The 14680-nt window shown below is 41.8% G+C and overlaps 1 protein-coding gene across 2 annotated transcripts in view; it reads right to left on the bottom strand.

Moving 5' to 3' along the window:
- Nucleotides 1-14680, bottom strand: part of BUB1B (BUB1 mitotic checkpoint serine/threonine kinase B) — a 156685-nt gene that overhangs the window by 104555 nt on the left and 37450 nt on the right. For both annotated transcript variants that reach the window (XM_077464860.1, XM_077464861.1), the window contains exons 7-9: nucleotides 9769-9968; nucleotides 9094-9188; nucleotides 5644-5858 (exon numbers count right to left, since the gene is read on the bottom strand). In XM_077464860.1, the coding sequence (XP_077320986.1) occupies nucleotides 5644-5858; nucleotides 9094-9188; nucleotides 9769-9968 (510 nt within the window). The remainder of the gene's footprint in view (nucleotides 1-5643; nucleotides 5859-9093; nucleotides 9189-9768; nucleotides 9969-14680) is intronic.

The raw sequence follows: 14680 nt of genomic DNA, 5'->3' as shown, positions 1-14680 counted from the left end.
CAATAAAACTTGGTAGCATATCAGATTATTCATCTGAAAGAAGCAAAAAGGCTGAACAAAACCTTGGCTCCTATCCATCTGCTGTGGAAATGCTATGCAAGTGAGCTTCAAAGAGGGCCATGACTGGCAGGATGATTGATGAAGGTGGGTTACAGAGATCAAAAAGGCATTGAAGATTGACCAGAATATTGCCCCATAAATACTATGATTAGTCAAAAGTCTAGATGGGATGGCAATGGGGTTGGGTCTGGGTGGTGTATGATTGAACTATAAAAAAGGGCTGAACGAGTCAAAGCACTCCATCTTGAGCCCAGCTGAGGAGACCCTGCGATAAGTATCTTTGATGTTCTTGTATTATATGCTTTTTAAAATTTTGCTTTCATATTTTCATGTTAGCGTTTTCCTATTTTCATGAGAAATAAATAAGACGTTGTTTTAATAAGCGGTGTGCTTGTTTTCATAGCTAACCTTATATTATTGTGCTATCAACAGTAACTATCAGAGTTTTAATAGACTAGCTAACTATATGAAATGAATACATATATGGAATAAACAGAGGGAATCCATGACCACCCTTGGATGATAATATTTAGTTTAGAAGTTATTTCAATTCCAGGATTTATTTCACTTATGAAAAAAATCATTTGCATAGTTTTAGAACAGAAAAAGAAAATAGCTTTTTTCCTCCTTAAAAATGATCTCTTCTTTTGTTTATTAAGCAAAAAATAAAAACCCCAGTGGTGATGAAATGGCACCAAAAGAAAGCCATTTGTGTGAAAAAATAAATAAATAAAAATTTCATATGGGTACAGTGTTGCATGACCGCCCAATTGTCATTTAAAGTGCGGCAGCACTGAAAATTGGTCCAGGTAAGCAGGAGGTGAAAGTGCCCAGTATTGAAGTCGTTAAGAAATTTTGCATGTTGGGAACGCACGCAATTTTGCAAACATTACTGACATACAAAGATCCTAACACACAGCAGCCTGTTTGTAATTACAGCCCTGACCATTAACCAATTCCTTAGCCAGCAGCTGACAGGTACAACACATGAATCTGCATTGCCTTATATAGTGCCTTGAAAAAGTATTTATACCCCTTGAAATTTTCCACATTTTGTCATGTTACAACCAAAAATGTAGATGTATTTTATTAGGATTTAATGTGATAGACCAACAAAGTGGCAAATTGTGAAGTGATAGGAAAATGATAATTGGTTTTTATTTTTATTTTTTTTTACAAATAAATACCTGAAAAGTGTGGCGTGCATTTGTATTCAGTCCCTTTTACTCCGATACCCCTAACTAAAATCTAGTGTAACAAATTGTCTTCAGAAATCACCCAGTTAGTAAATGGAGCCCACCTGTGGGTAATTTAACCTCAGTGTAAATACAGCAATTTTGTAAAGCCCTCAGGTTTGTTAGAGAACCTTGGTGAATAAACAGCATCATGAAGGCGAAGGAACACACCAGATCAGGGATAAAAATTGTGCAGAAGTTTAAAGCAGGGTTAGGTTAAAAAAAATATCCCAAGCTTTGAACATCTCAAGGAGCACTGTTCAAGCCATCATCCGAAAATGAAGAGTATGGCACAACTGCAAACCTACCAAGACAGTTTACCACCTAAACTGACAGGCCGGGCAAAGGAGAGCATTTATCAGAGAAGCAGCCAAGAGGCCCATGGAGGAGCTGCATACAGCCACAGCTCAGGTGGGAGAATCTGTCCAAAAGACAAATATTAGTCGTGCACGCCACAAATCTGGCCTTTATGGAAGAAATATTTGTTGAAAGAAAGCCATAAGAAGTCCCATTTGCAGTTTGCGAGAAGCCATGTGGGGGAAGGTGAGACCAAAATTTAACTTTTTGGTCTAAAAGCAAAACGATGTATGGCAGAAAACTAAATGCATTATACACGTGTGTGTGTACACATATGTATAAAGTTTTGCGCTATTAATTGCAACACTTTATACATATGGGTACACACACAGGTGTATAATACAGTCAGGTTTCAGTCATTCACACTGTGGGGAGGTGTGGGAAGTGTCAGCAGCTGAGGTACATTTTAGCTTATAGTTTCAAACACTAGCAGCGCACAAGGTCCCACCCATTTTGGCAGAAAATTAACTGCACTTCACCCTGAACAAACCATCCCCACCGTGAAACATGGTGATGGCAGCATCATGTTGTGGGGATGCTTTTCTTCAGCAGAGACTGGGAAGCTGGTCAGAGTTGATGGAAAGATGGATGGAGCCAAAAAAAGAGCAAATTTAGAAGAAAACCTGCTAGAGTCTGGGGCAGAGGTTCACCTTCCAGCACTACAACGACCCTAAACATGCAGCCAGAGCTACAATGGAAAGGTTTAGATCAAAGCATATTTATGTTAGAATGGCCCAGTCAAAGTCCAGACTTAAATTCAATGGAGTTTGTTGCAAGACCTAAAAATTGCTGTTCAGATAGACACTCTCCCATCCAATCTGACAGAGCTTGTGCAATTTTGCAAGGAAGAATAGGCAAATAAATTCACTGTAGATTTGCAAAGCTGGCAGAGACATCCCCAAAAAGACTTAGCTGTAATTGCAGCAAAAGGTGGTTCTACAAAGTATTGACTCAGGGGGGCTGAATACAAATACACGCTACAATTTTCATATATTTTTAACACATTTTGAAAACCAATTTTCTTTTTAATTTACAATTATGTGCCACTGTGTTGGTCTATCACATAAAATACATTAACTTTTTTTGTAACATGACAAAATTAGGAAAATTTCAAGGGGTATGAATACTTTTTCAAAGGCACTCTATAACACTGCCAGCCCAGCACCAAAGACCTATCATTACAGCCTGCTGCCTCCTGTAGCACTAACCTGGCATGCAGTACATGTCCCATTTGGTCCCTCAGGCCCTGCTGTAGCTGCTTTAAACAGACACAGCTACTGCTTTGCAGCGATAGCTAGAGGGGAACTTGCACTGCCCACTAACTGGTGTTGGCTCTCCTGTTTCTGCTTGGCCCAGCACACCCCTTAGTACTTTTCTGGTCTGTCATAGATGCCTTTGTGGGGCAGTGAGCTGGCAGTCCAGCAGTTGCAATCTACCCGTCAGATGGCTGCAGTCAACAGGGATGCCGAACCCCTGCCTTGAAGCAAATCTATATTTTTCACATGCAAGGCAACACGTTTTCTTAAATGCCCTTCCTCCCACATACCCTCACCTTCCCCCCCTTTGCTCCCTTTAATCAGCTGCTTGAAAAATTCTTAATGAGGCAGGTGGTAGTGAGCCTTAAACCCCCAAAACTAAAAACGCAATATATTGTAGCTTACAAGTCCTTAGATGAGGTGGCTACATTCGTTTTCTGTTTTTCAAGCCCCCCTCCTTTTTCTTCCTATGAATAACACGCTTCCTGTCTAGTGGTAGCGAAGCTGACTCCACTATATCTATAGGAGGGAGCCCTGGCTGGATTTCAAACATGTGTTCCTCTCTATTCACATTAGGAGGGGATGAGCATATTAGCAATTTACAGAATGATACAATTTTTGGTTTTCAATTCAGCTTACAGGAATTGATAAGGACACTGATCCTGGCAAGAACAGATATTTTCTGTAATTGGTCAAAATGCTTTAGCTTGCATAAAATACAAAAAAATTTTTTAAAAGAAAATCCAAGAACTGTTAGGCAGCGATATATTTTATTTTTGTTATTGGGTCTAGGTCTCCTCTAGGAGATCATTAAGCTTTATGCACGTTCTGACCAGAACAACTTGAAGCTTATACAGGTTCTATGCTTTCTCAGAGTGCCAAGGGGTGAAAAGAAGAAGGAGAGCAACATCAGCATTTAGTCATTATATTTCACACAAACGTGTCAGGATCACATTATTTAAAAGAAAAAGCTTTTTTTTTTTATAAATTTTGACTTAATATACAAGCAATATCTTGATACAAGAGTAGAGTCACGTCACAACTGAGTATAAAAGAGAAGAGAGGTGCCTCTAAGCGTAGCAATATAGTTACATTGAATGAAGGTACAGCATTTAGCAACATATTGCTACACTTAGTTACATAGAATGAATGAATGAAATACTTGTATAGCGCACAATGCGAACTGAATCGCCTCTAGGCATAGACATAGAAGGTAAACTTGAAATAAGACCAACTTATGTGTGCAATTTTAGGTCAGTATTACATTGTATATCCCTGTATATCCCATTGTATATCCCTGTACGTTGCAGTCGTTCAGGTGCTTATCTAATCGTTTTTGGAAACTATCAATGCCCCCCCTCCTCCCCGCCTGTGGAAGGAAATTCAAAATCCTTGCTGCTCTTACAGTAAAGAACCCTTTACATACTTGAAGGTTAAATCTCTTTTCTTCTAATTTTAATGAGTGGCCACGTATCTTGTTAAACCCCCTTCCGCAAAAAAAGTTTTAGAGGTGCCTCTCTTCTCTTTTATACTCTGTAGCTCCTGCTAGATTGTGCTTCTAATCCCCTTGTGGAAGCTGCCAATTGTGGATGGACATTTTATGGTTACACAACCTATCACATTGCTATAGACTTTTTATATGGACTATAAACTGAAGCAGCTATGAATAAATGGTTGCAGAACGAATCATCTGCGTTTCCATTATCTCTTATGGGGAAATTTGCTTTGATATACAAGTGCTTTGGATTACAAGAATGTTTCCGGAACAAAATTATGCTCACAATCCAAAGTTTTACTGCACTTCTTTAATCGTTAAAGAAAACCTGTACGGAAATAAATAAAAAAAAGGCACTGGCAAGGCAACTGCAGAGGCCCCAGAACTTTAAGTCATTGTCCCAAGAAAGAGCACTCAACAAGAAGTCAGAGGAAACTTGATGAGATGGGATTGTATATTTTTTTAATTTTTCGTGTTGAACTAGATGGACTTTTGTCTTTTTTAAACCTGATTAACTATGTAACTATGAAACAAACTCTTCATGATCATGTGCGTTCTGGGTCAGTGGCTCAAAGCATGAAAGTTTTTGGATTTGTAATGTATAATTTGGTAACTAATGAAAGGAAAGGTAGAGTTACGCCTTAGGTCTGTTTTAGAAGATAACGTTTTAAAAGACGTTTTTCATCTCATGCTGGCTCCTAGCTTGTGCTAAATTTTACCAGAAGTGCTAAGGCGAAGTGTGAAGCAGGATGCATCTGCGGTTAGTTGCTGGACATTAAGAACATATATTGTGTGGAGAACATTGGACTTAAGCCAAGGTGATAAGGTCAAACATTGTGACGTTGAGTCTGTCTCTAGGCAGAATTACTATGAATATCTTTTAGGTCAATATTAATTGTATATTGTATTAACAGAATGCTTGTATGCGATTGGTTGTTCATGGGGCCTTCCCCCCATACGGCCTCTTTTTGTTTATTGCATATTATTCTGTGAAGCCAGAATAAAAACTTTTGTATTCTTGAACATCCACACACTGTGTATGGTGTCTTGACTACACGACCGGTCAGAGTTTTTTTCCATTGACCACCAGAGTCCAGCTCGAGCACAGGAAAGAGGGCTGAGAAAGGAACAACCTTTCAACTAATTTCACGACAGCGCTCAGAACTAATTTACCTAATACAGGCTTGATAATTACTATGAAGAACACAGAAAATAGAATAACATTGTTTAACTGGATTACCTTCTCTCTTCTTGCGAACCTTTGCCATGTACATTTCTGCACGGATTTCCTCGATTGAAAACTCTTCCACTCCAGCATAGACCTTGTTTTTACAGTACATAACCATCTCCTCTTTCCCTTGTGCGCTGCTCTGCAGTCTCTGTAGAGGATCCTCCTTGCTAGGCTTCCGAGCACTCAATACACTAGTAACTGAGGGGTTAATCTTGCATGGCATGCTGAGAATCAAATAGAGAAGAATACATAAAAGTGAACCCTTGTATGCAGTTTATCCCCTACTAACACAGTGCCCATATCTACAAACTTATGATCTACTCCTTTCTCACACCAAGTCATGAAGTTTCTATAAACATAAGGGTATCCATTCATGAAATGGAGCAAAATACAGCATAGCGTTTTTTCCCCCAAAAATGTTGTCATTCTCTAAAAAACGCTTTTAAAAAATACTGCATATTTCCAAAAAAAACTGCTTGCGGTATTTATCTCATGAAACCATGTGGTATTTTATCTCATGATGTGATACGGTGGGATGGATACAGTGGAGAAGATTTAGAACCCCCGTCAGTTTTCATTGCCAACAGGTAAAATGGTGTAAACCGTAGATTGGCGGGTAACTATTCAACGTTATGCCCTATATTGCAGAGATAGAGAGTAAAAAAGGGGGAGGGGTATATCAAAAATGATATACAAGTGAATGTGAGAGACGACATCACTAATGGAGAAAAGGAGGAGGTGGAACCCTTATGGGTAGAGCTACTAAGGGGAACGTAAAACTGGGAGAATGCTATAGGCCCCCTAACCAGAGGGAGGAGTTGGACCTCCTAACATAAATTGGATTAGCGGTAAGGATGGGAAGTGTCATTATAATGGGGGATTATCCAGACAGACTGGGTCGTAGGAACCGCGCATTCATCTAGGGCTAGCCCGTTCCTAAATGTCTTGCAGGACAATTTCATGGGTCAGATGGTAAATGCACCAACTAGGAACAAAGTGTTACTAGACCTACTGATTATCAATACAGACCTGATCACGGATGTGGCAATATGGGACAATTTAGTAAACAGTGATCACAGGTCAATTCGCTTCAGTATAAAAATAAATAGGAAACATAAGGGCAATACAAAGACATTGAATTTCAAAAGAGCCAACTTCCCTAAACTACGATCCTTGCTAGGAGATACTAAAAATGGGATAAAATCTTAGGAACAAAACACGGAGGAAAAATGGGTATGCTTTAAGAGCATATTAACCTCTCTGGTGGTACGATTATTTCAGATTTTTGATGCTGAAAGCAGTACAATTTTGTATGAAAATTTGGAGTTTTATATTGTAGGCCTGTAATGCTTAGGAATAACTCACTTAAATCTGTCCAAGAGTCTAGTAGACATCCCGGGTATGATAAAGTTTGAAACACGAAATCATAAAATTATGTTATTATTCATTAAAATTATTTATAATCAAATGAAACACACTGAAATTTACTCAGTTGCAGATTTGTCGTCATTACTTCCAATGTTTGATGACGGATTTCCCCACAAATTCTGCAATTGATTCTAATTTATTATCGCTGTTTTCTAGCTGCTCTAAAAGCCCATGATAAATGGTTTGTCTCATCATTCTAACAATGACTCTTGCTGGATAGCTCGGTCTGTCAAAGAAAGGTAAATAATCAACTGGTGAAAAGGGGGGAGCCTAAAAAAGGAAAGTAGCGCAGCTACCACATCTAAGAATTGGTAAGATGAAAGATTACATTTCTGTTTTTGGGTTTAATACCGCCTAAACGTAAATCAGCGCTTTGTTCACAAAGGGCAAAACAGACTAACTTTCACCTAGGCCTTCACGGGCACATATATTTCCCTTTTGCAACCCTGCAGTTCATCCACTGGGAAGCAAAAACTAAACGCGAGTTACAAGTCACTGGAGGGAGGAAGTAATGAATGATATGTATGTTCTGCTAGCTATGGGGAGATTATAGAAAACCTGTTGCTTTGCTCTGAACAGGTAAAATCTAGGTTTCTTTTAATCACAAGGTATTTGACAACATACCCAATTCCACCAACACAGAGCCATCTATATTAGCGATAAATTATAAAAGCAACATATAAACATATGTACATAGACTGAAAAGAAAGTATTAACCTCCCTGGCGGTATGATTCAGTCTGGAATAAGGTGCCGAAAGCGGTACAATTATTTTGCATGGAAATCTGGCTTTTATTTTGTAGTCCTGTAATTCTTAGAAATAACGCTCTGAAATCTCTTCAAACCAGAGTCTAGCAGACATCCCGGGTATGATAAAGTTTATAATATAATAAAGAATAATAAAAATTATTCAATAATGTAATCAAATCCAAAAAAAACTGAAAAAAGGGACATGTTTTGGTTGCTATGGACAATCTCCAAATTCCAAGCAGTAAAAAACAGTATTTATAATATAAAAGTGCATGCAGGGCATTGCACAAACCACTAGGGACAAAGGGGGTGTGTATTTTTTACTACAGCACTGTAATCTGTAAGATTACAGTGCTGTGTGTGTTTTGTGTGTTTTTACTTTTTTGAATTTGCCGCCGTTCTCCGCTCCCGTGCGTCGTAGGGAACGGAGCTCGGCGGCATTCGGCACTGTGAATCGAGCGGAGGACAGCTCGATCACACAGCGCGGGGGACATCGCTGGATCCAGGGGACAAGGTAAGTAACGATCCCTGTGTCCTCCCCTGCATCGAGCGGTGCAAACCCGAGTCTGGCTCGGGGTTACCGCTATTGTAATGAAAATCCCAACCCGAGCCAGACACGGGATTACCGCTAGGGAGGTTAAAGAGGAGTTTCCATTTGAAAAATGCTGCTGACTTAATAGTCCAGCGATGCGGGGGGGGGGGGGGGGTGGAGGGGGTGGTCTCGGTGGCGGTTGAAGCTCCGTGGCACCGGCATTGCAACTGTGGGCACCCACTGCGCATGCCGTAATTGGCCGTGCAGTCATCTGGGACCTGTCATGTGTCCCAGATGACTGACAGGAAGGAGGGGGCAGAGCTGAGCCCTTCCTGCGCCGAGGGGAAGTGATGTCACCAGCCCAGGCACTGAAGGAGGCAGACTATGCGTAACTCCTAGCAACAAGTATTTAGAGGCAAGTTAAAAAAATCCAAAATGTTAATTTTTTTAGCAATTTTAATATTTTTGAGTGCGCAACACCACAAGTTGTTGAACAATAGCCTCATGGCCTGTGCTGCCTAACAACTGCTAGTGTTTGACTACAGTTTAAAAAATGAAGCTGAGATTAGGTCAGGTTATCTTGCACAACACAGGCAGACAGATTATGGACACTACAAACTGTTGTTCTTTCATTATCTGAACATTATTCCGACTTCCTTCTTTACAAGGAGAACTCCACAGAAACAATGATATACTTTTAGGTAGTGTACATATCTGCAAAGTTGTAAACAATGCCTGAATAAATCTTACACTGTCTGTTGCTCTGCCAGTTCATCCACATAGGGTGTGAAGCTGGGAAGACTTGGAGTTGAGTCATGGCCGGAACTCTGATGGGTGCTGCGAGACTGAAACAAAACAATCATATAAAAAAGTAACTGAAAGTTCAAAGAAAACAGCTAGTATAAAGAGATTATCCTCATTTCTGTTCATGGCATAGGTCTTGCTCAATAAAATAAAAAAATGCAGCTCAGCTGATGAAGATTTTGGTTGCAAAGGGGTTCAGACTACATTAAACCCTGTCACCTATAACATCCAAGCCCCAAATGTAATTTTCCACATGCCGTAAATCTTTTGCACATTTTAGTCACGCGTAAAATCAGAGCTTGGAAAACAAGGTATGCAAAATCTCACAATATGGAACCAAATACAAACTACTGCGAAGTGAAATGCTTCATGAAAACCGATCAAAATTCAACTATGGCAATCTGCAAATCACTACTGTGTCATCTCCAAGCCATCATCCCAGTCCAGTCAAATTGCTGACCCTGCACTATGCATGAACAAAGATGGCTCTGTTCTGGAGATAAAATCAGATAAAAGCATTGCCTTGGGTTGAAGTGATATCTTTGTGAGATAATTAATAACATCAAAAATATTTGATGCTAAATGTTTAGTGGTCTTTTCAGACCTGCTTTTTCTTCTTACCCGACCAGAGTTCCAGGTCCCTGCTTTTTGTTCATTTTCTTTGGCCCGTGTTGGAGGCAATGCTGCCCAGGGTTGAGCAGCAAGTGTTGGCTGACTTTCAGGGACAGGAATTCTTGAACTTTCATCAAACACAGAAAAACGAGTCCGGCTGGGGATTTGTTGCGGTGGAGCCATCGGTGCACTAAAACTCTGGCTAGAGCCTAAAATAAAAATAAAAACCACTTGCTCCATGATATAATGTTTTAAGGCCATCTGAAGTCCTATTTATTCCCAATGAGAGTGAAACAAGCCTTTTCAAGGCAAGATAATATGTTAACAGTAGTAGGTAAATTACATTTATTTAGTTATGGTAAAATCAGTTTAAAGCATTTGTTAAGGCAATTTTTGTTTTTATTAAAATATATTCTACTCCCCTCTCTGTGCAATGGTATTGTACAGAGCAGCCTTGAAACTCCTCTGCCAGTGATCTTATCTCCTCCTCTTCTGTGTCTGCCCCCCCCCCCCCCCATAGCAAGCGCTGCTGTACAGGCTCAATACCAAGCCAGGCTGCGTGCATCCATTGATATATACACACAGGCAGGCACATTACCGGACTTATACAGTATTGGGTGGGGTGCTGAAGGGCACAGCAAATAGCAAAACAGGGAGGGGATACATTGAGGTAAACAAAGTTTTTACCTTTGGAACCACTTTAAAAATGGATTTCTCCTGGACTCTTCTAAACTGTGATGGAGGAGGTGGGCGAGACCGAGCATAGCTTTGATATACTTTTCAAAAGTAAGTCCAATAGAGCAATATGATAATCTAAAGGTCCATGGGAACAGCTAAATATGGCTATAAACGAATAGGTCTATGAATCGCATCTCAGAAGCAGCTACAGCAAGGCAAGCGTTTCTTGCAGCACTGCAGTGATTTCACTGAAGAATGAAGAGCATTGTCCCCCTATCAAAGGAAGTGCCTATGCAATGGTTCTATTGGCAGGCTCAACAGAAATTTACAGTTTCATGGAGTACTCTAAAAAAGGGTGACAGGTCTTAGTAGCTATAGGCAGCCTACAGAATTAAAAATTTGACCATTTATTATGCACATAAAGCCATTGTACTTAGGTGGAAATCCTCCTTCCCACCATCATCCAATTTCTGGAAACATTTAGTCAATTTAGCCTTACCATTATATAAGGCCACTTGCCCATCTTGTGGTTGTGCCCAAAAGTTCCACAAAGTTTGACGTATTTGGGTTAAAACCCCATCCACAAATGCAGATTCCGACAATGATTAGCCAGAGTACTAGTATGTGGTTAACTTTGTGGTATTTCATGTCTGTGTTCCATTAGCTCAATACTTAAAGCGGAGTTGTGACAAAAAAAAAAAATATATAAAAAAAGGCATCCGTTGGCATCATACTAATGCAATGCTGCAACCACTAATCTCATTTATACCGCCACTATATTTCTTATGCCATTTATAAAAAACTGTCCTTATATTTCTCTGTAGCGCTGTTCCATCTTGCTTGTGGGCATGTGAAGCACCGTAGTATACTCTTCCGGATACGGTGCTTCTGAATAACCAGCATGCACCACCGGATGTTGAGCATGCACATTACCCACAACTCGCAGCACAGGAAACTTCTCTCGTAATCTCATGTGTATGACAAATCGGCGATGCCCACTGACTCCTGGGAATTATGACAAACTTCTCCCAGGAGACAGTGTGCAGCCGGATATTGCGCACATCGCTGCAGATGGGGGAGATGGGAAGTGCTGAAGAAAACCTTAATGTAAAGACAGTGGGGGGGGGAGCCTATTGCAATTTGTATATCAAGGTCTGAAGCGGATGATGTAGAAAATCGAAAAGTGGGTGGAACTCTGCTTTAACTAGGTGACTAAGCTCTAGGAGGATGTGTATCTCATTCTCTTATGATCTTAAAGTGGATGTATACCCTCTCCTATATCTAGTGAAGTGAACAGCCTCAGATGATACACAGACCTTAAACCTTTTTAAGAGTGAGGGCCACTTAAGCAACTTGGTAACCAGTCACGGGCCACAATGAGCGGAGTGGGTGGATGACAGGTCACAGCTACACTATAGGCCCTCCGATCCACCCAGATGGAAGGGGGCAAACTTTTTTTTTTAGCTTTTTTTTAGGGCTGGATTGGAGGCAGGCGGGAGTAAAACGTACAAAAAAAAGTCTGTTTACATCTGCCGCTCTGTAGAGGTGAATTGAGGGTCTGATTGGGTAGGGCCGATCGTGTGAAAAGGGCCTAAACTGCTTTCACACTGATGATTATCCACACCGCGGGTGCAGCGTACTGCACCTGTGTCTATCCTGTGGGTTAACTGGACTTATCATAGACTCTGCCTGTGGCAAAAGCTGGCACTGTACAGGAAGCATCGGCTTATGCAGCCATTTTCTTCCTCTACCACCAGCTTCATTCACAACAGAGATGCTGTGGTATGACGGGTCGGCAACCTGCAATCTGGGCTTGCTAACCTGCCATTCCAGAGCAGGAGGTCGCGGGCCACATCAAAGGGCTCCGCGGGCCACTGGTTGGCCACCCCTGCCTTAAACAAATCTCCCTACAGAAGAAGTTTTACATGCATCTCTGCGGTCTGTCTTCAGCTTGCTATAGTCTTTAAAAAGTGCACATAGTGTTAGAATTTTTACTTACTTTTACTTCCTCTTTCAGCAGTGGGAGGGGAGTCTGAGCATACACTGTGACAGCTGATTGGAGGAGTCCGCTGTCCCATCCACATAGGCAGATAATTAGCAGAGAGCTGGTCTATTTACAGCACAGCTCTGCAATCTATTTATAGCACCCACCCCGACACAAATTTCTATCTCCTGTCAGAGAACTTGTCAGTAGTTATGCTGATAACAGAAGAATGGAGCAACAGAAAATCATGGGACTTGGTGCTTTGGAGAGAGATCTGAAAACACTGCAGATGTGTCCCCAGCTCAAAATTTCAGGAATGGGGTTTATATCCATTTTAAGCCCTGAATGGCGTATGTATAATCCCTTTGATTTACTCTGCTCATGTGGTCTGAGCTCATTTTTTCTTATGGATTTATGGTTTGTATTATGCATGAGCCTGAGTATGCTGTTTTGTACTATACCTTACATGGAATAAAAAAAAAAAAAAAAATTGGGTTGTTATGCAACCTTCAGGAGAGGACTAGGCATTACATGTTAACATGTGATAATAAAACTAGATCTTACTAGATCTTTCTAGTTCCGCCCAAGGGGCGGTCCCTTAGGTAACAACCCCTCAGCATGCTACTGCAGCCTCAGTACGTCAACAAGCAGTATAACGTAAAGAAAAATATGAGGGGCGGGTGCTGTGTCAGTCGGTGAATTACAGAGAAAAGGATTTTATGGCGAGTACAAAAAAAATCCTATTTTCTCTTATATTCACCGACTGACACAGCTTCTCTTTAGACCATTGGGACGTCCCCAAGCAGAACCAAAACGAGGGGTGGAAAAAAAGAAGAAAATTGTGCAATTGCCATTATACAGACGCCTGCAAAACTTTGCAGCCAAAACAGGCATCAGCCGATGCACTGACACAGCTACCTTGTAGAATTTTGTAAAAGTGTGAACAGACGACAAAGTTGCCGCTTTACACACTTGAGCGACAGACACTTGATGTCAGAAGGCCCAAGACTTTCCGATTGTCCTTGTGTGGGCCGTAACCAAGAAGAGGGCACCTGCCCCTTCAAGGCGTAGGCCTGTAAAACAATCCGTCTAATCCACCTGGAAAAGGTGGCCGATGAGACCGTCATGCCTTTTTGTCGGACCAGCCACCAAAACAAACAAGGAGTCTGACTTCCGGAAGGGAGCCGTGACAGACAAATACCCCACAGAGCCCGATCCACGTCCAGGGAATGGAGGGCACCTCCTTACCCTGTGCTGGCTTAGGAAGCAGAGATGGTAACACAATGCTTCATCGATGTGGAGCGCTGAAAACACCTTCGGCAGAAAAGACAGTTGCGGACGCAACACCACCCTATCCTGTGGATAACCAGATAGGGCGACTTGCAAGACAGAGAGTGAAACACCAGCGGTCGCTGAAAAAAAAAAAACGGGGGGGGGACAGCCAAAGCTGATATTTGTCCCTTAATGGTGCTTAAAACTAATTTCTGGTCTGCACCTTGCTGTAGAAACAGCAGGATCCCGGAGACAGAAAAGGAGCGCAGACACCATCCTTTCTCCTCACACCTGAAGATGTAGGCCTTCCAGGTACAATGATAATCCGAGAAGATTTCTGTGCTCTCAGCATAGTTGGGATCACAGAGTCCGAAAGACCCCAGTTCCTCAAAATCTGTCTCTCAATAGCCATGCCATTAAAGCCAGCGATGGTAAGGCAGGATGGAGAAGCGGACCTTGAGATAGAAGGTCCTCTCGCAACGGCAGTCGCCAGGAAGTCTGCCACCAGGCATACTAGGTCTGCCTACCAAGGACGCTGAGGCCAATCTGGGGCAATCAGTACTACTGGGATCCCCTCGGCTTCCACTCTGCAAAGCATACGTGGTAACAGTTTTAGTGGAGGAAAGGCGTAGATCAGCTGGTACGGATCCCACGGAGCCACCAGCGCGTCTGACACATCTGCCCACGGATCCCTTGTCCTGGACAAGAATCTCGGCACCTTCCGATTGAGATGGGAGGCCGGAAGATCCACGTCTGGTGTGCCCCACTGCAGGCACAGTAGCCTGAACACCTTCGGATGCAATGCCCATTCTCCTGGGTCCAGCATCTGGCGACTTAGATAGTTTGCCTGCCAGTTCTCCACTCCCGGGATGTAAATGGCCGACAGGGCCGTTACATGTCACTCTGCCCACCGAAGTATGTGAGTGACCTCCCATGGGGCGGCCGAGCTTCTTGTTCCTCCTTGGTGAATGACATGCCACAGCCATG

This window comes from Lithobates pipiens, unplaced genomic scaffold (assembly GCF_037356315.1).
Source record: "Lithobates pipiens isolate NorthernLeopardFrog02 unplaced genomic scaffold, aLitPip1_a1.2 Scaffold_30, whole genome shotgun sequence".
NCBI classification, from domain to species: domain Eukaryota; kingdom Metazoa; phylum Chordata; class Amphibia; order Anura; family Ranidae; genus Lithobates; species Lithobates pipiens.
This window is presented reverse-complemented; position numbering and strand designations above follow the sequence as displayed.